At 27.1% G+C, this 25,301-nt stretch overlaps 2 protein-coding genes across 2 annotated transcripts; one reads left to right on the top strand and one right to left on the bottom strand.

Annotated features, from left to right (window-relative positions):
- Positions 1 to 1,442: 1,442 nt before the first annotated feature.
- Positions 1,443 to 19,838, top strand: PCHAS_1444300 (protein SOC2, putative; the record flags this gene model as incomplete). Its single annotated transcript, XM_016799745.1, has 1 exon — positions 1,443 to 19,838. One exon carries the CDS (start codon positions 1,443 to 1,445, stop codon positions 19,836 to 19,838), a length of 18,396 nt encoding a protein of 6,131 aa, XP_016654994.1.
- A 2,127-nt stretch (positions 19,839 to 21,965) lies between these two features.
- Positions 21,966 to 25,283, bottom strand: PCHAS_1444100 (conserved Plasmodium protein, unknown function; the record flags this gene model as incomplete). Its single annotated transcript, XM_734964.2, has 1 exon — positions 21,966 to 25,283. One exon carries the CDS (start codon positions 25,281 to 25,283, stop codon positions 21,966 to 21,968), a length of 3,318 nt encoding a protein of 1,105 aa, XP_740057.2.
- Between the last annotated feature and the right edge of the window lie 18 nt (positions 25,284 to 25,301).

Below are 25,301 nucleotides of genomic sequence, written 5' to 3'. Positions count from 1 at the left end.
ACATATGTGGGTCACGCCAATATGTTATTATTTAACACATTACATAATTTTTTTTGTTGTTTTCAAAGAAAATAAATAAATAAACAATAATGTCTTTAAATAGTTAAATTTTACCTTTAAAAAATATAAATTAAAGCACTTATATTATTTTTAATATGTGCATCCATTCACCATGTCTTAAATACTGGTATATAACATACTATATTATTTATCCTCTTTGCTAAACTGTACGTGGTAATATTTTATATATATAAAAAAATGCCTTTATTTTTTTATTAATGTGTTATAGCAAATAAAATTGCAAGTTTTTTAAGCCTTTAAAATTTTAAGAGAAAATTAAAATTGTAATAAAGATTTCATTTTCATAACTGATATAGTGATATTTTTTATAGTGGCTTCTTTAGCCAATATAGTAATAATAAATATAAAAAATTAACAATATGATTTAAAATACTGACATACACAATTATTATTATGTTTATATTAGTATTTTTTATATCATTTTTGTTTATTATTTATTTATTACTAAATTGTTTCAATAATCATTACAATACTATATCAAATTAGTTCCTTTTTTTATTATGTATTCGTTAATTAAAGAAAATATAATGTTATTTTCATTAATTTAACCTATTTATATTGTATTTTATATAAAAGTAATTAATAATCATAACGAAAAAACATCCATAATGTTTTTTTTGTTATATAAAATCGAATTTTTAGTATTCATTTCCTCCTATATTTTATCCCTTAATGGGATGTGTCAATAAATATAATCGTTTTTTATATATTTGAATATTTTTATTCCTATATATATATAATCATGTCTCTTCTTATTTTCTTTATAAGTAAAAAACAAGCATTTACATCATTCTCCAATTTATAACTATATAATGGGAGATATATGAATAGTAGATTCGCTTGTATATATATATTTTTTAACATATGTGTATATTGTGAACACTATATATATTATAGATATATACGTATCACATTTGTCACTACATATTCATTCATAAAAATATATACATATCGATTATATGATATGTAAAAACGAATTACACACTCTAACACATTCACAAAAGTAAAAATTGGAATTATTCCCAAAACAATTTAAAAATTGGTATATAAATATTATCTTGTTATTCATTAAATCATAATATAATAGTATGAGAAATCGTTGTGTGTATCGTTTATTTTAAGTTTCAAAAAAGATTCAATTTATAAAAAGCTGATTTAGCAGTCAATAAAATAAGCAATGGTTTCCTTTTGGAAGATATAGACGCATCACCACGAAAATAGTTAGAAATAACCAAATAACGAAAAGAAAAACAATCCAGTTTTTTTCATTTTTTAGTAAAATTTAAAATGTCATACACACATTGAACATCAAGTGTAATATGTCATAATGGTTTTAAACAAAATAAAATGCTTGTTACTTGATGAAGAAATACTTTTATCATAAAAAATTTAATAAAACAGGAAATCATAAGAGTTTATTTAATTATTGCAAATATAATAAAATTACTATGGTTGCAATTAGCATTATGATTAATCATCCTATTTTTGAAGATTTTTTATCGAAAGATATTCACATTTTCAAGATGCTTGCTTTTAAAATGCCCAAACGTACTGTAATAAAGTACAAAGGGAAAGTAATAATACGTAAACCGCAGTATAAAAAGATAATAAGAAAATGCATTCGTATAATAAAAAGTAATTGTAAAAGGAAGAAATTCCAAATAGTTTACAATAAAAGCAAAGCTTCTATTCAAGCAAATTTATATAGGAAGAAAGATATTATTCCAATCTTCTATTTCGGTAAACATAATGTGATAAATCATAAATTTACACAAGTTAATAAAATTGGTACTCCATACTTGTTGTTCTTATTTATTTTTGTGGAATATAAATATAAAATGCATATCAATTCTCAAGGTGTTCAATACAATGATATATTTCGAAAAAAAGCCCAACCAAGTTTTAAAGAAACAATTATTGTAAGTATTTTGCTCTTTACACCAAATAAATACATTTGTAATATATGCAGAATGAATGAAAATTCAAGTATGAATGAGAATGGTATTTCTCTTAAGAGGAATACTGGTGAAAATGCTCTTAAAAAAAAGAGTATAAGTGAAAAAAACCAAAGTGTAAATGTATTTAATACTGTTGACGCAAGTAAAAATGTGAATTTCCGTGAAGATATAAGTATAAATAAAAACACCAACATAAGTAAAAATTTGAATATAAGTGTAAATACAAATATAAACAAAAATCCCTATATAAATACAAATGCACACATAATTGCCTATATTAATATAGATAAAAATCCTTATATAAATATAAATGGTAGTATATATATAAGTGCTAATATAGGTAAAAATATTTACATAAGTTCAGGAATTTATTTAATTTATAACACATATTTACTCCAAAACAGTCACTTAAATAAGCAAAATTCTGCAAGTTTCAATAAATTTACAAGCATATATGCTTGGTTGCGAATCAATTATATTAAAGAAATATTGTATTTTATTGAGGATGCGTATATTATCGCCTGTTTTTATACAATTTGTATTTTATGCGCATATGGCAATGCTCATGTTGCTGAGAACGCATATATTTCATCCATATATTTAATTAATATTGCATGTAGAAGCAACAAGGGAGTTAAGGGTGTCGAGAACATGTTATATAATTATGTATGCACGAAATTTTATGCGCATATCAACATTTGTATATATATGCTTTTTTATGGAATGCACAACTCCATTAAAAAAAGGGAAATTAATAAAATCTCTACAAAACTTAAGTGTAATAATTCAAAAAATACTTTAAATAAATGTAAAAATTTTTGTGATATTTATACATATAATATAAGTATATATTATGTGGGAATACCATGCAAAAAAACCTTGGGAAATACCAGTATTTACGAGGGAATACATATTAAAAATAATATGGGTCGCCACAAAGACATTAAAAAATTGAAGAATACGACCAAAATACCAAAACACCATACAAAAAAATTAAATAAATTTTATAAATTTTTGTTGAAAATAGCGAAAATAGGGTATATTTTATCCAAAAAAAAAAAAAATGTTGTTAAATTATTGTATGCGCATGTAACAATAATATTAAAAAAACAAATTCAAAATAATAAAATATATATAAATTTTAATTATTTTATTAAAAATTTACTTAAAATTAATAAATTGTTTAAAATTGAAGATAAACTTATAATTAAATATAAATACTTTTATACTTATTTAAAAATACTTATCTTTATATTAAAGGTTATATTAAATAACACCAATTTACACAAAAATACACAAAAAACTGTAAATAATTACATTTTACATAAAAAAAATATAAAAAATTATACATACAAATATATTATATATTATTACATTAAAAATATTTACATAAATTTTTTTATTTGGTTTGAGAATTTGGAAATCCTTTCAAAAATAAACCTATCTATATATGTGTTGAATTCAGAAAATTATTCTGTCAAAAATTCAAATATTTACGTGTTCATTTCATTTCATATTATATTACATATACATTCCATTTATTACACACCCGTTTATTGCTTACTTACATGTATCGTCTGTTTATTGCATTCTACAACATTATGCCCTTTATACTTTAAATATTGTGGCATACTAATTAATAATTTAATTGTTTTAGTTACCATATTATTTACAAGATCAAAGGAGAATTTTGTTTTATTTATAAAACAAAGCATAATACACTTATTTTTTTTTTCTATAATAGGCAATACCGCTTTTGTAGAACATATCGTTTATGTACATTTCATAATATATATATATCAGTTTAATTACATTATAATTTATTTTTTGAAATTCTATTGTTATGTTTATGGTTCCAAATTTATTTCATATAATATATATTACATTTTTCATAGAAATACAAGTGTAAACATTTGTTTATGCTTTATATTTATTTATTTTATTTATTATTTAAAAAAGTGTCCAAATCTACTCAAGGAAAAAAGGTTAACGTGGCTGTTTTTGGTAATAATGTATGCCAAAATAATTGAAGACGGCATAGCGCTTGCCACAAATGCGTGCGTCGTTCTTTCAAAAATCCCGTTGAGCATATATAAGTCCTTAAGAGTTAGAAGGAACAGAAGAAATGCTTCTACACGTGATTCTTACGATTCCAAAAATCATGTTAATAGACATGGCAAAAATCGTATCAGAAAGCGTGATAGATATGTTGAGAAAAAGAATCCAGAAAATTCTTTTAAAGAAAAATTCGATAAAAGTCGACGAGATCAATTTGAAACAGTAGTTCGAAAGACTAATGGTTCAAAATCTCATATAGCCGATGATTATTTGAATTCGCGAAATGTATTTAAAAACTGTTCACCAAAGCACAAAAAAAAAAAATATGAAAAATGCCTTTGGTGTAACCAGTTTTTACAATATGTTGTATTAGAGGATGGCAGCAATGAAATTAGCGAAAAGAAAAATTTGGTTGTGTGTCATTGCTCTCAAGATATGAAGAAAAATTCTCAACTTGGTAAATTGATCAATGAGAAATTAAAGGAAAAGCGTAGCAAGATTAAACGTTTTACACCTTGCACTAAGTCGATTATACCTGTGGTTCCAGCTGGTTTACATAGAATTGCTAATATCAAACATTTAGATAACAGCCAATTTGATAAGGAGAATAAGAATGATGATATTAGTAAATTCAAAAAAACTGGACACAGTAATTTTTACAAGAGGGTTAAAAAAGATTTGCATTCTTGTATTTCATCGCGTACGGCACAGATTGTATTTTCACATGATAAAAGCTTAGGGGATATCTGTATCGTATCTAATGGCAACATTATTTATGCTTCAGAGAATAGCAATAGTGAAAAACATGACAGCGTGGAACCCACAAAATGCACAAACACCAATTCTAATGATGTTGGCGAAAAGAAAATCAAGTACACAATTTTTTCTAATTTAGATGTTTCGGAAATGATCGAGTTGTTGAATAGGAAATCATCGAATAACACAATTATTAAGAAAGATAAATCACAGACCATTAGCGACTTACATGAATTAGAACAAAGTGATCTTTCAAAAAAGTTGTGCGATAGACGACCTAATACGAAACATTGCATAGAGAGTGGCAAAAACTATGAGAAATTAGAAAGAAAGAGAAAGTTGAAGAAAGCAGTATCTACATTGGCTATGCTTTCTGTAGAAAATGGTGTTTGTAAAGAATCGAACCGCTCATATCAAAGCACTGGTAGTTCGTCACGTCGTTATAAGAGGGGAAAGAAGTCATCAAGAAAATCATCAAGAAAATCATCGTTGTCAAGCCATAATCGTGATAGTAATAATTCTGAAAGAAGATCAAGACCAGAAAAAAAGAAAAGCCCTAAAAAGAACAATTTGCAAAATAAGTCAAGATTTGCTAAAAAGCGTCAATTTGTTAAAAAGTCACCTGTCTCTAGAAATCCTCAAATCGCCAAGAAAATTGGAATGTCCGAATCCAATCAAAGTTCTGAAGCTGATAATAAAAATGAAGTTTTGAAAAAGGCCAAGACTATGAAGAATAATATTCGTAATAGTTCTGAAGCCTCAATAACTTCATATGAAATTGATGCTAATGAAAAAGGCGTAGGTAAAAATGTAGTATTGGTATGTGAACAATTTAAGCTATCTAACAAAACAACACTAGGAAGTAGTACGATATCAGGAAAAAGTATATCTGTAGGAGTATGTCAAAAGGGCATTTTTGAACGTGAAAACGTAGGGAAAGAAGTTGTAGTTGCCAGGGAAATTGTTAGCAGTGAAGTTGTTAAAGATAGCGAAGTTGTTAATAACATTGAAGTTGCTTATAGCAATGGATTTAATAATAGCAATGTAGTTATTGATAACAATAGCATTGTTAGTGGAAGTGAAGTTGCTGAAGAGACTGAAGGTAAGGACGAAGTTGTTAGTATTATTGAAATTGTTAATAGCAATGAATTTAATACTAACAATAACGTCGTTATTGGAAGTGAAGTTGCTGAAGAGACTGATGGTAAGGGCGAAATTGTTAGTATTATTGAAATTGTTAATAGCAATGAATTTAATACTAACAATAACGTCGTTATTGGAAGTGAAGTTGCTGAAGAGACTGAAGGTAAGGACGAAGTTGTTAGTATTATTGAAATTGTTAATAGCAATGAATTTAATACTAACAATAACGTCGTTATTGGAAGTGAAGTTGCTGAAGAGGTTGATAGCAATGTCGAAGCTGCTAATAGTAATGAATTTAACAATGACAATGAAATTATCGATAATAATGATGTTGCTAATGAACGTGAATATGCTGAAGAGGCTGATAGCAATGACGAAGTTGTTAACAATATTGAAGTTGCTTATAGCAATGGATTTAAAAGTAGCAATGACGTTGTTGATGGAAGCGAAGTTGCTAGATATAATGGAATTGCTGTTGAAAATGAATTTATTAAAGATAATGAAGTTGCTATTTATAATGAAGTTGTTGGTGAAATGGAAGTTGGTAGAGTTGTTAGTAGCAATGAATTTATCGATAATAATGAAGTTAGTAATGAAGTTATTGATAACAATGTAGCTTGTGGTGTAAATGGTATGATGGAAAATGCTGATAGCAATGACGAAGTTGTTAACAATATTGAAGTTGCTTATAGCAATGGATTTAAAAGTAGCAATGACGTTGTTGATGGAAGCGAAGTTGCTAGATATAATGGAATTGCTGTTGAAAATGAATTTATTAAAGATAATGAAGTTGCTATTTATAATGAAGTTGTTGGTGAAATGGAAGTTGGTAGAGTTGTTAGTAGCAATGAATTTATCGATAATAATGAAGTTAGTAATGAAGTTATTGATAACAATGTAGCTTGTGGTGTAAATGGTATGATGGAAAATGCTGGTAGCGAGAACAAAGTTGTTAGAGATAATGAATTTGTTAATATTATTGAAGTTACCAACAGCAATGATGTTGTTAGTGGAAGTTGTGTTGTTAGAGATAGTGAAGCTGTTAGGGATAATGAAATTATTTATAATAATGTAGTTGTTAATGAATCTAATTACAATAATGAAATTGTTAGAGACAATGAAGTTGTTAATAGCAACGAATTTGTTTATAATGATGTAGGTGTTAATGATAATGGATTCATTTATAACAATGAAACTATTAGAGATAATGGATTTAATTATAATAATGTAGTTGTTAATGATAATGAATCTAATTACAATAATGAAATTGTTAGAGATAATGAAGTTGTTAATAGCAACGAATTTATTTATAATGATGTAGGTGTTAATGATAATGGATTCATTCATAACAATGAAACTATTAGAGATAGCGGGCTTATTTATAATAATGTAGTTGTTAATGAATCTAATTACAATAATGAAATTGTTAGAGATAATGAAGTTGTTAATAGCAACGAATTTATTTATAATGATGTAGGTGTTAATGATAATGGATTCATTTATAACAATGAAACTATTATAGATAACGGACTTATTTATAATAATGAATTTATTTATAATAATGTAGGTGTTAATGATAATGAATTCAATTACAATAATGAAATTGTTAGAGATAATGAAGTTGCTATTTATAATGAAGTTGTTGGTGAAATGGACGTTGGTAGAGTTGTTAGTAGCAATGAATTTGTTTATAATGATGTAGATGTTATTGATAATGGATTCATTTATAACAATGAAGTTATTAGAGATAATGAAGTTGTTATAGATAATGGATTCATTTATAATAATGAGGTTGCTAAATATAATGATGTTGGTAATAATAGTGAATTTATTTATAATAATGAAGTTGTTAATAATGATGAAGCTATCAATGATAATGGATTTATTTATAATAATGAAATTGTTAATGATAATGAATTTGTTAATGATAATGGATTTGTTCATAAGGATGAAATTTCGAATGATAACAGATTTATTTATGATAATGAAGTTGTTAATGACAATGAATTTATTGATGATGATAATAAAGTTATTACGAGTAATGGATTTATGCATAATAATGATGCTGTTAACACCAACGGATTTATTAGCATTAGTCAATCTTCTTATAATAATGTAATGGAAAATTGCCGTAGGCTATTTAGTACCAATAAGGGACCTGATTACTATGAATTTCTTAATAATGGCATAGTTTGTAATGAGATGAAACGTGGTCGTGAAAGTGTTTATTCTAGTGATGATGACCGGGCGAATAAAATGGTACATATCGATGACAATGAATATAGTGAAGAATATAGTGAAAATGAAGAATATTATAGTAGAAGTGAAGAGGATTATGAAAGTGTACGTTCATATACTCCTAGACACCGAGAGCTTTTTACTCCATCTCAATCTCCTAATATTGATGATGAGAGGTATATGAAAAATGAATATTCTGTTGCAAATAGACGCCTTGATGAATATTTTTCACAAAATTCTTATACTGCAGGGCAAATATATAATGAAAGTTTTAAATTAAGAAAAGTTGATGACACTAGAAAAACACATGAAGAAGAGTCAGAGATGGAAACTGCCGTGGAAACTGACGTGGAAACTGATATAGAGACAGGGGGCATCATAATTGACGAAAATCACCCTCTTATTAAAAATAAAATACACGTACATAATTTAACAGGAGAAGAACACCGTGTATTACTTAACTATTATGGGGGAAAACTACCAGAGCGATATTACGACTCAAAAAATTTTGTAAACCCATATAAGACAAATAATGATTCATCAGAGGAAGAACCAGATTTCTCTAATTTATTTCAAGGATCTTTTGAGATCCCTAAGGAACCAGAAGTTAAAGTGAATCCATTTTTAGGATCAAAAAATAATAACTCTGGCAGTTCCTTTTTTCCATCAAGTTTTTTTAATTCAGATAAGCCTACTAATAGTGAAATATTAAAAGATGACAATATCGAAAAAAATATTGTAGATGCAACTGTAGAAGATACAGAATCCAATTTTAATATAAAGAGAGAAGATAATGACGCAGAAGAAAAAGTTGAGTTATTAAAATCTTTAAATGGTAATGATGATTCAATTAATAACTTATCTATTAATAACATAATAGATAATGAAACAGAACATAAGGTTCAAGTTCAAGAAAACGAACAAATTGAAGAGTCAAAATCATTTAATGATAATGATAATTCAATTAATGACATATCTAGTGTGTTATTAATAGATAATGAAACAGAACATAAGGTTCAAGTTCAAGAAAACGAACAAATTGAAGAGTCAAAATCATTTAATGATAATAATGACTCAATTAATGACATAACAGAAAATGAGAAAGAACATAAGGTTCAAGTTCAAGAAAACGAACAAATTGAAGAATCAAAATCATTAAGTGGTAATAATGACTCAATTAATGACATATCTATTAATAATGTAATAGATAATGAAACAGAACATAAGGTTCAAGTTCAAGAAAACGAACAAATTGAAGAATCAAAATCATTTAATGATAATGATAATTCAATTAATGACATATCTATTATGTTATTAATAGATAATGAAACAGAACATAAGGTTCAAGTTCAAGAAAACGAACAAATTGAGTCATTAAAATCCTTAAATGGTAATGATGATTTAATTAATAATGTAATAGAAAATGAGAAAGAACAAATAGATCAAGTTCAAGAAGAAAAAAAGGCGTCACGTAAAAGAAATATGATATTTGATGAAATACGACAAGGAGTTATTAAGAAATACAAGTCATCAAATAATCATATAAAAATGAATAATATAGTAGAAGAAAAGCATGAGTACCTTACTCAATCTGAATACGAAAAACAAAAACTTGATATGCTTCGAAACAATAATCGTGTTAATTTGTTCGATTTAATTAATAAAAAAAGCAATGACCTTAAGCCATACAATGAAAAGCATGAGTACATTCATGTATCGGAAGAAGAAAATGAGCAAATAGTTAAAGAAGAAATTCAATTAAAACCATTACAATTAATTAAAGTAAATGAGAACATTATGAATTTTAATAATATAACTAATAATGATACTAAAGATGAATACACGGATAATATGAATGAAGTATCCCCCAATACTCAATTATATGAATCCAATAATGAAATGTATCAAAATAGAGGAATATATAACTGCGATCAAATATTCCCAGATAGTGAAGTATGTATTCCTAAACAAGAATATTTTCATAATAACGAGATATATCAACTAAATGGGATATTCCCAGGTAGTGAAGTATATTCTCCTAAACAAGAATATTCTTATAATAACGATATATATCAACTATATGGGATGACTCCAAATAACGAAATATATATTCCTACAAAAGGATATTTTGAAAATAACGAAATATATTTATCAGATGACATGTTATCAGATTGTGAAGTATGTACACCTAAATATGAAATAGAACAGAACGAGGAAATATATCCATTAAATGGGATATTTTCGGATAATGAGATATATATTACTGAGCAAAAAGGCTCCCTCGATAAGGAAATATATCCATTAACTGGTGTATTTTCAGATAATGAAACATATATTACTGAGCATATAGGCTCCCTCAATGAGGAAATATGTCCATTAAATGAAGTACTCTTAGATAATGAGATAACTACAGAGCAAATAGGCTCCCATGATGAGGAAATATATCCATTAAATGAAATATTACCAAATAATGAGGTAATTACAGAGCAAGATGGCTCCCTCGATGAGGAAATATATCCATTAACTGGTGTATTTTCAGATAATGAAACATATATTACTGAGCAAAAAGGCTCCCTCGATAAGGAAATATATCCATTAACTGGTGTATTTTCAGATAATGAAACATATATTACTGAGCATATAGGCTCCCTCAATGAGGAAATATGTCCATTAAATGAAGTACTCTTAGATAATGAGATAATTACAGAGCAAATAGGCTCCCTCGATGAGGCAATATGTCCATTAAATGAAATACTCTTAGATAATGAAATATCTACTCTAAAAGAAAAAGACTCACAAGATAACGAAATATGTACTCCTAAACAAGAAGTCTCTCAAAACGAGGAAATAAATACATTAAATGAAATATTATCAGATAATGAAATACATATTACTGAGCAAATAGGCTCCCCCAATGAGGAAATATATCCATTAACTGGTGTATCTTCAGATAATGAAACATATATTACTGAGCATATAGGCTCCCTCAATGAGGAAATATGTCCATTAAATGAAGTACTCTTAGATAATGAGATAATTACAGAGCAAATAGGCTCCAACAATGGGGAAATGTATTCATTAAATGAAGTATTTTCAGATAATGAAATATCTACTCCAAAACAAAAAGACTCTCAAGAGGAGGAAATATCTACTCCTAAACAAAAAGGCTCTCAAGAGGAGGAAATAAATATATTAAATGAAATATTATCAGATAATGAAATACATATTACTGAGCAAATAGGCTCCCCCAATGAGGAAATATATCCATTAACTGGTGTATTTTCAGATAATGAAACATATATTACTGAGCAAATAGGCTCCCTCGATGAGGAAATATATCCATTAACTGGATTATTTTCAGATAATGAAACATATATTACTGAGCATATAGGCTCCCGCAATGCGGCAATATGTCCATTAAATGAAGTATTCCAAGATAATGAGGTAACTACAGAGCAAATAGGCTCCCTCGATGAGGCAATATGTCCATTAAATGAAGTACTCTCAGAAAATGAGGTAATTACAGAGCAAATAGGCTCCAACGATGGGGAAATGTATTCATTAAATGAAGTATTTTCAGATAATAAAATATCTACTCCTAGACAAATAGGCTCCAGAAATGCAGAAATATGTCCATTAAATGAAGTATTATCAGATAATGAAATATATATTACTGAGCAAATAGGCTCCCTCGATGAAGAAATATATCCAATAACTGGAATATTTTCAGATAATGTGACACATTTTACTGAGAAAATAGTCTCCCTCGATGAGAAAATATATCCATTAACTGGATTATTTTCAGATAATGAAACATATATTACTGAGCAAATAGGCTCCCTCGATGAGGAAATATATCCATTAACTGGATTATTTTCAGATAATGAAACATATATTACTGAGCATATAGGCTCCCTCAATGAGGAAATATGTCCATTAAATGAAGTAGTCCCAGATAATGAGGTAATTACAGAGCAAATAGGCTCCCTCGATGAGGCAATATGTCCATTAAATGAAGTATCCCCAGATAATGAGGTATATATTACTGAGCAAATAGGCTCTCTCGATGAGGAAATATGTCCATTAAATGAAGTATCTCCAGATATTGAGGTATATATTACTGAGCAAATAGGCTCCTTCGATGAGGAAATATATTCATTAACTGGAATATTTTCAGATAATGAAACATACACTACTGAGCATAATATAGAGAAAAAATCGAAGAAAAATCGAAAAAAAAAAGGGAAGAAAGAGCCTAGTATACATAAAAAAATCGATTTAAATTCAAGGCCCCATACAAATAACCAGAAACCTATGCCTAAAAAAAAATATACAAAAAAAATGCTGAAAAAAACTGTAAACAAAAATGCCTTATTTACACCATCAGAAACCGATTCATCATCTGATGATGATAACGCATCTCCCTGCAGAAAACAACCCCATATACCTAGAGATGACTCATCAGATGATGATGATGGAAATAGTGCCGGCCAAATCCCCATACAATCAGAAAAAAAAATAATAGGAGCCAAAAAATTCTGTATATTACCCCCTGATTCTATGCTATCCCAAAATGCTTCAACATTGCCAAAAAACATATTCAGAAACAAAACTACATTACATAAAGATATTTTTATAGAGAACTCTGACCATAAGGACCCAAAGATCGCAAAAAAGGAATTAATATATAATACTATCAAAGAGGATATGATATACAAAAATGCAAAGGACATAAGTACTAAATCAACAAATGCCAGTATTACTCAAATGACTATTTTTCAAAAAAACATGAAAGATCCAGAACAACCGTGCAGAAAAAATACATTAATTAAATATTATAATGTATTTAATACATTGACGACGTCATTTCAAATATCTTTCGAAAGGAATACTTTAAGAATATATTGGTTTTTTAAAAAGTTCGCTAATAATAATCAATCTTGGATTTATAAGGAAAGTATTGTTGTTCAGAAGCGGGACAACGGAAAAGTATTGAGGACAATGATTGTCCAACTCATTAATGACGTACGTAACGCATCCGTAAACAGCAAAGGGATCCATGTAGAGAATCGCGATGCCAAAGACGACGGTGCTTGCGCATCTATTGTAAAGCAATATTGTTATATTCTTGAAGAACTATTACATTATGAAGAAGGGACCAATGTGAAAGAGTACGGTTTGAACGATATTTGCAATTATAGCAGATCTAAAACTACTTCTGAACTAAAACTAACTTCTTATCCATTTAAATTGTGTATTACATCTGCATTCGTTTATAACTCGTTACTTACTAAGCTAGCTAAAACTTCTAATATGTGTTCATTCTTTTATAATTCATCACCAAATGTATTCAATAAAATGTTTATTACATCTACATCTATTTATAATGCATCACCCAGTGTATTCAATAAAATGTTTATTACATCTACATCTATTTATAATGCATCACCCAGTGTATTCAATAAAATGTTTATTACATCTACATCTATTTATAATGGATCACCCAGTGTATTCAATAAAATGTTTATTACATCTACATCTATTTATAATTCATTACCAAGTGTATTCAATAAAATATTTATTACATCTACATCTATTTATAATGAATCACCCAGTTTATTCAATAAAATGTTTATTACATCTACATCTGTTTATAATGTGCCACTACATAAGCTAGCGATATCTTCTAATAATTATGTTCCTGTTTATAATACATCACTATCTAATACTTCTACGGATCTATATAGTTGCAAAGGTCCTAAAGCATGCTCTGAGCAGGATATCCTAACTAATGATGTAATAGTTTCTGATAAATATAGCAGCGTTGCTGGAACAATAGATGGGCACCAACCTCTCGCTTTGGATCAAGATACTCACATGGACTACCTTTCTGTTGCGGATAGCAAATACATTATCGAGATGGGTACACTGGGTACTCATTTAATCAATACCGATCCAAGTTTCGCAAATGAACAATATATACCTACTTATGAATACAAGCCTGTGAAAACATTAGTGCCAACTCGACAAAAACCCAGGTTATATAATCTTACATATTCCATCTTGATCGATAAATTAAATAATGCATATAATTCTAAAAAGTATCCCTTTATAGTAAAATCAAACAATTCTTATAGACAAGGAAAATCAGAGCAATCAGAAAAATCAGAACAATCAGAAAAATATGAAGAGGAGAACGGGAGAACAACCGACAAATCAGAACAACATGAAGAGGAAAACGGGAGAACAACCGAACAATCAGAAAAATATGAAGAGGAAAACGGGAGAACAACCGAACAATCAGAAAAATATGAAGAGGAAAACGGGAGAACAACCGAACAATCAGAACAATCAGAAAAATCAGAAAAATCAGAACAATCAGAACAATCAGAAAAATCAGAGCAATCAGAAAAATCAGAACATTCAGAAAAATCAGAAAAATCAGAACAATCAGAAAAATCAGAGCAATCAGAAAAATCAGAACAATCAGAACAATCAGAAAAATCAGAACATTCAGAACAATCAGAAAAATCAGAAAAATCAGAAAAATCAGAACAATCAGAACAATCAGAAAAATCAGAACAATCAGAGCAATATGAAGAGGAAAACGGGAGAACAACCGGCAAATCAGAACAACATGAAGAGGAAAACGGGAGAACAACCGACAAATCAGAACAACATGAAGAGGAAAACGGGAGAACAACCGACAAATCAGAACAACATGAAGAGGAAAACGGGAGAACAACCGAACAATCAGAACAATATGAAGAGGAAAACGGGAGAACAACCGACAAATCAGAAAAATCAGAACAGCATGAAGGGGGTAACAGCAGAACAACTGGCAAATCAGAACAATCAGAACAACATGAAGAGGAAAACGGGAGAACAACCGAACAATCAGAACAATATGAAGAGGAAAACGGGAGAACAACCGAACAATCAGAAAAATCAGAAATATCAGAACAATCAGAAAAATATGAAGAGGAAAACGGGAGAACAACCGAACAATCAGAACAATATGAAGAGGAAAACGGGAGAACAACCGAACAATCAGAAATATCAGAACAATCAGAAAAATATGAAGAGGAGAACGGGAGAACAACCGACAAATCAGAACAACATGAAGAGGAAAACGGGAGAACAACCGAACAATCAGAACAATCAGAACAATCAGAAAAATCAGAAAAATCAGAACAATCAGAACAATCAGAACAATCAGAAAAATCAGAACAATCAGAACAATCAGAACAATCAGAACAATCAGAACATTCAGAAAAATCAGAACATTCAGAAAAATCAGAACAATCAGAAAAATCAGAACAATCAGAACAATCAGAACAATCAGAGCAATCAGAACAATCAGAACAATCAGAACAATCAGAAAAATCAGAACAATCAGAAAAATCAGAACAGCATGAAGAGGAAAACGGGAGAACAACCGAACAAAAAGCAATAACAGTTGATACGGGCAAAAATACAGGCAACAGAATAGGTGATGATAATGCAACTACTTCAGAAGCTGGCATACTTTTAAATGATACTAAAGGTCCCAATAGTGTCATATTCTGTGATGAGAATCAAGATACCCATCTTGACACGCTTATATCAATGATAAATTATTATTGCTGGTACGTGAATATTTCTGAGAATTTTATTAAAAGTATGTTTTCAGCTTATAGTGCTATAGATTACAAAAGTATGGGGTACAACATATGTATTAGAAATATTATTGTTTTATTTATTTCATTTATCAAAATGAATAGATATAACATATTATATTTTCTTAACGTATTAGGAGGGTCAGTCTATTACTTCCAAGCAATATTTCAGAGAGCAATAGAAATAGAAATGTCAACGAACAACAAAGCTATTAACAACAATAAAGGGTACCCGGGGGAAAAAAAAACAGACAACAGTGTATTATACTCTAATTTGGTTGAAGGCAAGAATGAGCTTAACGAGACAACATGCAGAGAACCAATATTGTATAATTTTAGTGATGGTACCCCAGTAAAAAGAACTAATAATAGCACAAAAATAAATGAATATGACATGACAAAAGGCGGGCAAAAAATTGGAAGTATTAGTCCTCCTAATAGTGTTGAGGAAAGCGACGATGGTAATAATATAGATAATGTCAAAGATGTAAGATATTACCAAAAATTGGAGGAATTACATGATTTGAAAGGCGATATTAAAGAAAGGCAAACCGGCATTAAAGAGAAAAGTGAAGAAAATGATGACGAGGGGGAGGAAGGAGATGGCGTAATGGAAAGACATAGTAGCATACTAATTCACAGAGGGATAAGGAGTAAAAAATTAGTAGACTATTCTTTATACAACACATACGCAAAATCATCATTTTTACAATGCGCAGAGCAAGCTGATAATCATTTTATTGGTAATTATTTAGGTAGATATAATGATGCAAATTTTCTTCACTTAAGGCAAAAGGTAAAATTATGTTTATGCCGGACATTTGCCCATATAAGAAACACATGCGAAACATGTGTATTACATTTTACACACTTGATATTCGATTTATATATAAGTCGATTTAATACTAAGAAAGAGTTAATACAGAGTATAATTAATGATATACATTTGAACGAAAAGCAATACTCTGATGTTATGATACAATTACTAAAGCAGCATTATCCAGCAATGTATCAAGAATATTTAGATAAAGAAGAGCTAAAACAACAATACATTCCTTTATATAGAGCATTATTTGAGTCAACAGATTTAATATATCATTTTATAGGTATTATATGTTTATTCATATCACAAAAATACTTTAATTACAAAACAACATCAATTATCATAATAGCTAAATCATATTGCAAAAGCCATCTGGAAGGACTGAAAAGAGTCTATTCAATAAACGACGAAATAATTAAAGATGTATCTCCAGATTATTATTCAGCAGCTAAGTACATGGGAGCAGTATTTACACATGGGAGTATAAGTAAAAGATTTGCGCTAGATCTTGAAATTGCTCTTTTAAAAAAATTAAACTACGATTTATCGATACCTACGGCATATAGTTTATTAGACAGTTTATTAAAATCGAATAAGAATATAAACTTTTCAAAATTGGAAAAAAATTATAATTTAGTAGAAGGAGAAATACTATTAAGAATGGCAGGAATTGACAATTCCTTTTTAAAATACAAATCCTCAACATTATCTATGGCTATATATGAAATTTTGAACTTTAATATATGTAAAGATATAATGCAAAGAGAGCTATCAGACTTTACCAAAGCAAAAGCATACAATGAACTAAAAGAAAAAAATGAAAGAATGAAAAGGCAACTATTTTTGGAAAATGAAATAAGAGAGGAACTTAAAAGAAAGGAGCTAAGTATAATGAAAAGAAGAGAGCGAGGATTAATTATTGCCGAGGAAGAAGATCGATTTATCGTTGCATCGCAATATACAAATGAAAAGGACAACTTACAAATATATTTGAAAAATGCTATAGTAAAAATATGCGATGTAGTAGGCCAAAAAATACCTACAAATTATTACAGATCACATTATCATATTACGGAACAAATAGATAGGTATATTAAAGATTTTAATAAGAGCAAAAAAATGTATTTAAAAAAATTAAGTAATAGAGGTAAAGGAGAATCAAAGGAAAAATCTGTTAATAAAAATGATGAGAGCACATTTGGAAATATGTTTAATGATGAAGAGCCAGGGGATTGTAACAATGAGCTAAAGGAGCCTGATAGTATTGAACCAGGAGATAAACCAGAATACTGTGATGAAAATTGGAAATTGGAAAATGATAAGGAAAAAGAAAGAGGAATAGAACAACAACAAAGAAAGAATGATAAGAAAGCAAAAATGTTCTATAGGGCTAAAAAGAAAATATTAAGGATTATAAAGAAAGTAACAAAGAAATTAAAAAACATCCAGTATTCTGATATCCCTATTAAATATTGCACCTCGTATGTATTACATGGAAATGATTTAAAAATATATGTAAAGAAACATAAAGGACAACATTATGACAAGGAAAATATGAAAAATAAAGAACAAGATACGGAAAATAATACATACGAAGGTTTATCAGAAGGAAGCTCCTTAAAAACAAAAAAGAAAAACGAGGGTTACATAATAGGATCAAAGACTGAGTCGACAGATGAAAATTTGGTATTTTATTACAATTATATAAGTAGATTAAGAAATAGGCTCATCGTAGGATTAAAATATTTCAAAAATAGAATTAATAACATCAAGAAAACAGATGTGTCAATGAAATTACTTAGTTTAGATTATATTCTTAGCAAAAAAGAGAGCAAGAAAAGGAGAAATGGAAAGAGCAATATACGTATCACCAAAAATATTTCTTTATATAAACAGCTGCTAAATGAAATAAAAATTTTGTTTCTATGGTTTTACAAGTTAACAAATATCGAGATTAGGCCGTTAATCAAATTTTCGGACCTAAAATTTATATCTATAGTTAACTTGTACGACAAAGAATATTCAAAATATATTAAAAACGTACTTAATGCTAATTGTGCAAATGATAATGAAAGTAAAGAAATAGCCACTGAAAGTATTGTCCAAACTATTCAGGATGGTAAAGGAGTTCAAAGCGAATATATAACGCAAAAAGATAACATAAAGGAGAAAGAGTATAAAGAAAATTCGGATGGCCAAAAAAGTATGAGTTATGGTGATAGCACTGAATATTTTAAAGCACATGATCAATCCATTAGTTCAAGCGTAAAAATTAAAACATTACAAGATGTATATATTGAGGAGGTGTCCAAAGCCATTGAAACACAAACAAAGAATTATGACTTATTCTTAACTAATGATCGGAGAATGAAAAAGGATATGAAAAATAAAAAAAGGAGAAGTAAATCATTAGATATTGAGGCAGCTGCGAAAAAAAAAGAAAGAAAATTGGAAAAAGAAAAAAAAATGGCTAAAGATATGGTAAAAAAGCACTTGGAACAAATTAATAGTAATCTTGAGGAGCATATATCATCCGAAAAACAAAAATATCTTGACTATGCAAAAACACTAAATTTCACAGATGGTACTAGGATTAGAAATATATTTACTGATGAAATAATTGCACCAGATCAAGATAGAAATACAAATACTGATGATATGTTAGACACGGAGAAAAATAAATTCGAACGAGAGCAACACATGGAGATAGAAAAACATCAGGACGATTCGATATTACGACTAAAAGAGCATGGAGATTTTAAAGAAGGTTACAACAGCCCAGAACCGGCTGAAAAAAAAAATAAAAAGACAATATTTACGCAAGAGAGTTTAGCGAGTGATGATAAAGATTGGATTACTATTAATGATCCTGAGGTTGATGAGTGCGCAAAAGAACTAATGGAATGCTTTTTAAAATGGAAAAATAAAAACTTCATATCAAAGAATTGGACATATAATGAATATCCTAAGTGCAAAGAGTACTATTTTTCTTTAGTTTTTAGTGATTTAAAATCGGCAAAATCGTTAAAAGGGATTGTTGAAATGATGCACATGAAATATATGCATCTACTAAATATATGCAAGGAGATTAACAATCAGCAAAATTTGCTAGAGGAGGATTAAATTTAAGAGTTTTTACATACATTTTATTACAGGTACATCAAAAGTATGATCCTACAAAATTTTTTTTTATATGCAGGTACTAGATTAAGCTAATGACATGTATATAGATAATCATCAGTAGAAAATACAAACACGCTTGCTATATGGAAATGAGGTTATTTAAGTCAGGGAAACAAAAAAATTTTATACATACATACATACATACATACATACATACATACATACATACATACATACATACATACATACATACATACATACATACATACATACATACATACATACATACATACATACATACATACATACATACATACATACATAGATACATACATACATACATAGATACATACATACATACATACATAGATACATACATAGATACATACATACATACATACATGCATACATACATACATACATACATGCATACATATTATACAAAAAAATTTATATATACATATTATACAAAAAAATTTATATATACATATTATACAAAAAAATTTATATATACATATTATACAATAACCCCAAAAAAATTAAAAAATAATATACATGCTAATAATATCAAAAAAAACAAATTTCCTAATCATATAACCCTAAAATAAATATAGCCAGCCATATCAATATTTCTACTGATGAAGACAACATAGAGTAGTGTGGAATATAACAATTTATAGAATTTAGGCAATTTAAGAATATCCACAGCCACTAATATATCTATATAAATGTCTTAATCTAGTACCTTTATGTAATATAGTATTTCCCCCCAAAGATGGTATATTAACCAAAGTAAGAAATCCATGCATTTAATTATCACATTTTTTTTTACAGATTCTCCACAATATACAGGCGGCTATCTCCCTATATTAATGGACTATTATTATAATTATTCAATTCAATTGAATTTAACTTTATTTTAATTTTTATTTTTCTTATTATTTCTTTATTTATTTGTTTATATAACAGCCTTTACGGCATTTTTTGTCTTAAATTTTATTTATATGTTTTTAACTATTATTATTAACAAAACATTATTATTATTTTTTTAAACTATAAAAACTTAAATTTTTTTCTTACACCTTTATATTATATATATCATTTAAACTATAAGACAACATATTAGTGCATATAGTATGCTAGAAAGGAGGGGGTAGATATATTATTCGTTTTTTTCGAAGTTAATCGCATATTGTCTTAAGGGTTTCTCAAAAATTACACACAATTTATGTGAACAAATAATATATAGGTATACATGTACAAGTATAAAACTCGATAAAGATATTGATCTATATTTTTCAATAATTCAATATTCATAAGAACGATGTAAAAGGGGTAATTAACATAGCTATGACAAAATAAAATGTTTTCTTTTGTATATGATATGCCTTGATATTTAAATTTTTTTTATAAATTACGAAAAACAAAATGCTTATACATAGTTATTAAAAAGTAGACAGATCTAAGAAAAGCAAAATATTACAACCGTTCTATAACGGGTAAATAAACTAATAAGTGAATTTATAATATGAATAAAAAATATTTTAACGATTATATTTCTAATAAACATGTAGATAATATAAACAATTATACTCCTATTTAATGTACTGTATCATTATTCAATTGTGGATACAACATGAATTATAATATTTATTATAGTCTTCATCTTTATTTCAATTTGTTTTTACAGCATTCATGCCAGTAGTTATTACTTTAAGCAACCTTTTCATATTATGTCATAACAGAATAATTATTAATTATATATTTTTTATCATTTTAGGGGGAAAATGTGTTACAACATTTAATTAATATTAAAAAATGTTCAAATGTAATTACAATTTTTTGAATAAAATATGAATATTTAATTTAAAAAAACAACAACTAAAAAATACAATATATGTGCATATGTATAATCTAATAAAAAAATCACATATAGTCTCAATTAAGTGTTTAAGATGAATAATTAAATCAACAATTTTTTACAAATTAACGAAAAACATAAAATAAATAATAATCACGTAACTCTAAAAAAGGAATAATCAAATGGTGGCATACTTATTTTTATTCATAAGTATACATGCTTTTCTATTTCAAGGTATATAAGTGTTTGCTATAGGATTACTACCATTACACACTTTCAATCACAGTGTACTTTTCTCTTAATGTGTGTATAATTTTATTAATAAATATTTTAATATTAGACTTTCTTTGAGTTGATGGATTAGTATCAGTATGTTCGTTTTCTATATTGGTATTGCTTTTTTCGTCTGTATTTTCCATTGTATTTATTAATATTTTTGAATTCTTATGATATGAAAAAAGATCACTATTTCTTTTTGCGCTTATATAATTACTAATATTTTGTGTGTGATTTTTTTTTTCATAATATTTTAAATTTGGAAAAATGAAATGAAGTATTTTTACATTATTACTATTATTATATGAATCTTTCATATAATGTAACAATGTGAAAATAAGTGAATATATAAATGAATAAATAATAGGCCTTTTATTCTTATGAACAATATTTTGAATATAGGGGAATGAACAATTTATAGATGAAATACTATACGTATTACATATATCTATTATTTTAAATAAAGAATATAAAATTATTTTAAAACTTTTTCTATTCATATTTTTTGGTATTACTACATGAAATATGATATCTATGTAAATACTTTTTTTGGGGTTGTGGGTCATATTTAAAAAACCGTTTTTATAATATTCATGCTTATATTTTATATTTGAATTATTTTTATGTTGATTTTTTTTACTTATTGAATAATATTTGCTTTTTTTAAGTATTTCATGTATAGGGAATACAATTGAACTATCTACAATATTTATTCTGTTTATTTCATTCGTTCTATTATCGTTACTATTCACACTATTACTACTTATATCATTGCTAGTAGCACCATTGCTAGTAATACAGCTACTGTCAACGCTGTTACTGCTAATTTCGTTACTATTAATAAAATTCGAGCTGCCACTTTTTATCGCGCTATTTTCTGAGTCAAACAGGTTATGTGTTCTCTTTCGAATATTACTAAAACTAGTGTGTGATTTTTTTTTTATCTTTATTTTCTTTTCATTATTTTTTTCAGATGTATGCATTGCTAATCTAAGGTTTTTATGTCTTGTAATAATAATGTTTCCATAGGAAGTACAAATCGTTTTATCTTTTGTTAAGTAATTAATTTGGTTGTTTTTTTCATTTATTTGAGATTCTTTTTCTATATTATTATTTTTTTTGTTTTTTGTATGAACATTCTGTGATCTAGGCTTACTAAAATGGTTCAACAAATTCAACTGTTCTTTCATATTTGGGAATACAAAATCTGGTTTTGCTAAATTAATATTAAATAGGTTTTTATAAGTAATTTCTTCCGAATGATTATTTATATCTTCATATATATATAAAATTAAAGCATTTAATTTTTTATCTTTTATTGTTAATTTATCGGTATTCATATTCTTATTTATAGTATTCGAAGGGTTTACTTTTAAAAATCGCATTGAATTCTCTGTTAAAATTTTATAAGTACTACAATAATTTTTGTTGAAAATGTTTTTTTGTCTATATTTTTCATTTTCAAAGTTTTTCTCAATCCCTTGTTCTAAAATAGTTGATGCTTCTTTTCCCAATTTCTGTATCTCATCGTCTTGTACATTTTTTTGTGCAAAATTAAAGTATCCATTTTCATCAAAATATTTCGAACGGGGATAAGTAATTTTGAAATTAGAATCTGTTTCCCTGTCCTCCTCTATATTATTATTATTTATTAAAGTGCTTTCAACTGATTTATCTTTGCTAATATTTTTTACACTAAGCTTTTTCTTTCCTTTTTTGTATTCACTTATGGGTTTATTTGATAAGTGTGTAAATGTTTTTATATATTTTTCATAGGAATGAACATAATTTTTGTTATGCATATTTTTTAATAATTTATAAAATTTTATTTTAAATTTATTATTATTTCTAATAGTAACAGTATTACTACCCTTTTTGTGATTATATTCAAACAAATGATGAATTTCTCCCAAACTAAAAATGATTGAAATATCCATTACTTTGTCAGATAAATTATTTTTAATATATAAATGGAAATAACTATGCACATTTATTTTTGTCTTAATTAATTTATATAAATAAAATAAATTAAAATAATTAAGTATATGTGCAAAATATTTTGAAGATCGTTGTATAGGATATATATCATTCTGTTTCTTGCGAATATTATTATTTTTCTCACTATCATTTTTCCCCTTTTCAATAGGTAAGGGGGGTAATGATAATGTGCTATTCTTATTTTCAATAATGTAAAAAATATATAAAATATTTCTTTTATATTCTTTAAGATTAATGCGCTTCATAATATTTAGTTCATGTTCTATATGTCTATTTAGAGCTTTTTTTTCTGCTATATGTTTATAAACCATATCATTAATTGCTTGTTGGGAATTTTCATTTTTTTTATTTTCATTAATAATATTTTCCATTTCATTATTATGAGTAATAGATAGTTGTTCTTTTTTTTTTATCATCATATTAATATGATTACTATACATATTATTCATATGCTTATATAAATTATATATATTTTTATAAATATCTATATATAGTACATTTTCTTCATATATATTATTTAATCTTTTACATTTTATATTCAACCGATTAAGATATGTCCAATAGTACATATTTGTATATAAGCTTTTCAAACTGCTAATAATTTCCTTTTCTTTTAAATCCATATTTTGAGGACAGTGATAATTGGTGGAATCTACAGTTTGATTGATATGCATAGGTTGACAAATATAGTTGTTGTTATTTGGTTTGTCTATTTTATGATAATAATTATCAGTTTGCATACAATTTTGTTTTATCATAGCACTGCTATTTATATTATCATTTGGTGAAATATATTTTTTTGTATCCTTTCCCATAAAATGCACATTACAGTTGATTTCATTTTTACTGTCATTAGTAATAATAGCACCAAGTTTTGTACCAGAATAATTATTCCATAGTAATTTTTTTATATTAAGAGACGTTTTTTTTATTTTTTCCCTTTCCTTTTTTATATTTATTAAAACATTTTTTGTATTGAAGTCATGACAAAGTTCAAAAATGTCTGAATGATTTTGATCCAATTCAGAGAGAAGAAAATTCAAATACGAAAACATTACATAACTAAAAATTACAAAGTGATCATCCTTATATTTGCTACCATTTTCTATATTTCCATTAATATTATACAAGTATTTTTTTTTTTTTTCATATTTTTTTAATACTTTCCTATATATTTTGATTAAACGAAAAATCAGATCATTGTCAAAATTGTAAAAAATTAAATTTGTGTAAAAAATTTGTGGATTTTTGTTGATGTTCTTGTAAAAAGCAAGCATCCTTTTGAAAAGGGGCTTACGTAAATCGATCATCTTTGCCATGTTTTTTAA

The sequence above is a fragment of the Plasmodium chabaudi genome, assembly GCF_900002335.3.
Source record: "Plasmodium chabaudi chabaudi strain AS genome assembly, chromosome: 14".
NCBI lineage: Eukaryota > Apicomplexa > Aconoidasida > Haemosporida > Plasmodiidae > Plasmodium > Plasmodium chabaudi.
Note: the sequence above shows the minus strand (reverse complement) of the source record. Positions and strands in the feature narration are given on the sequence as shown.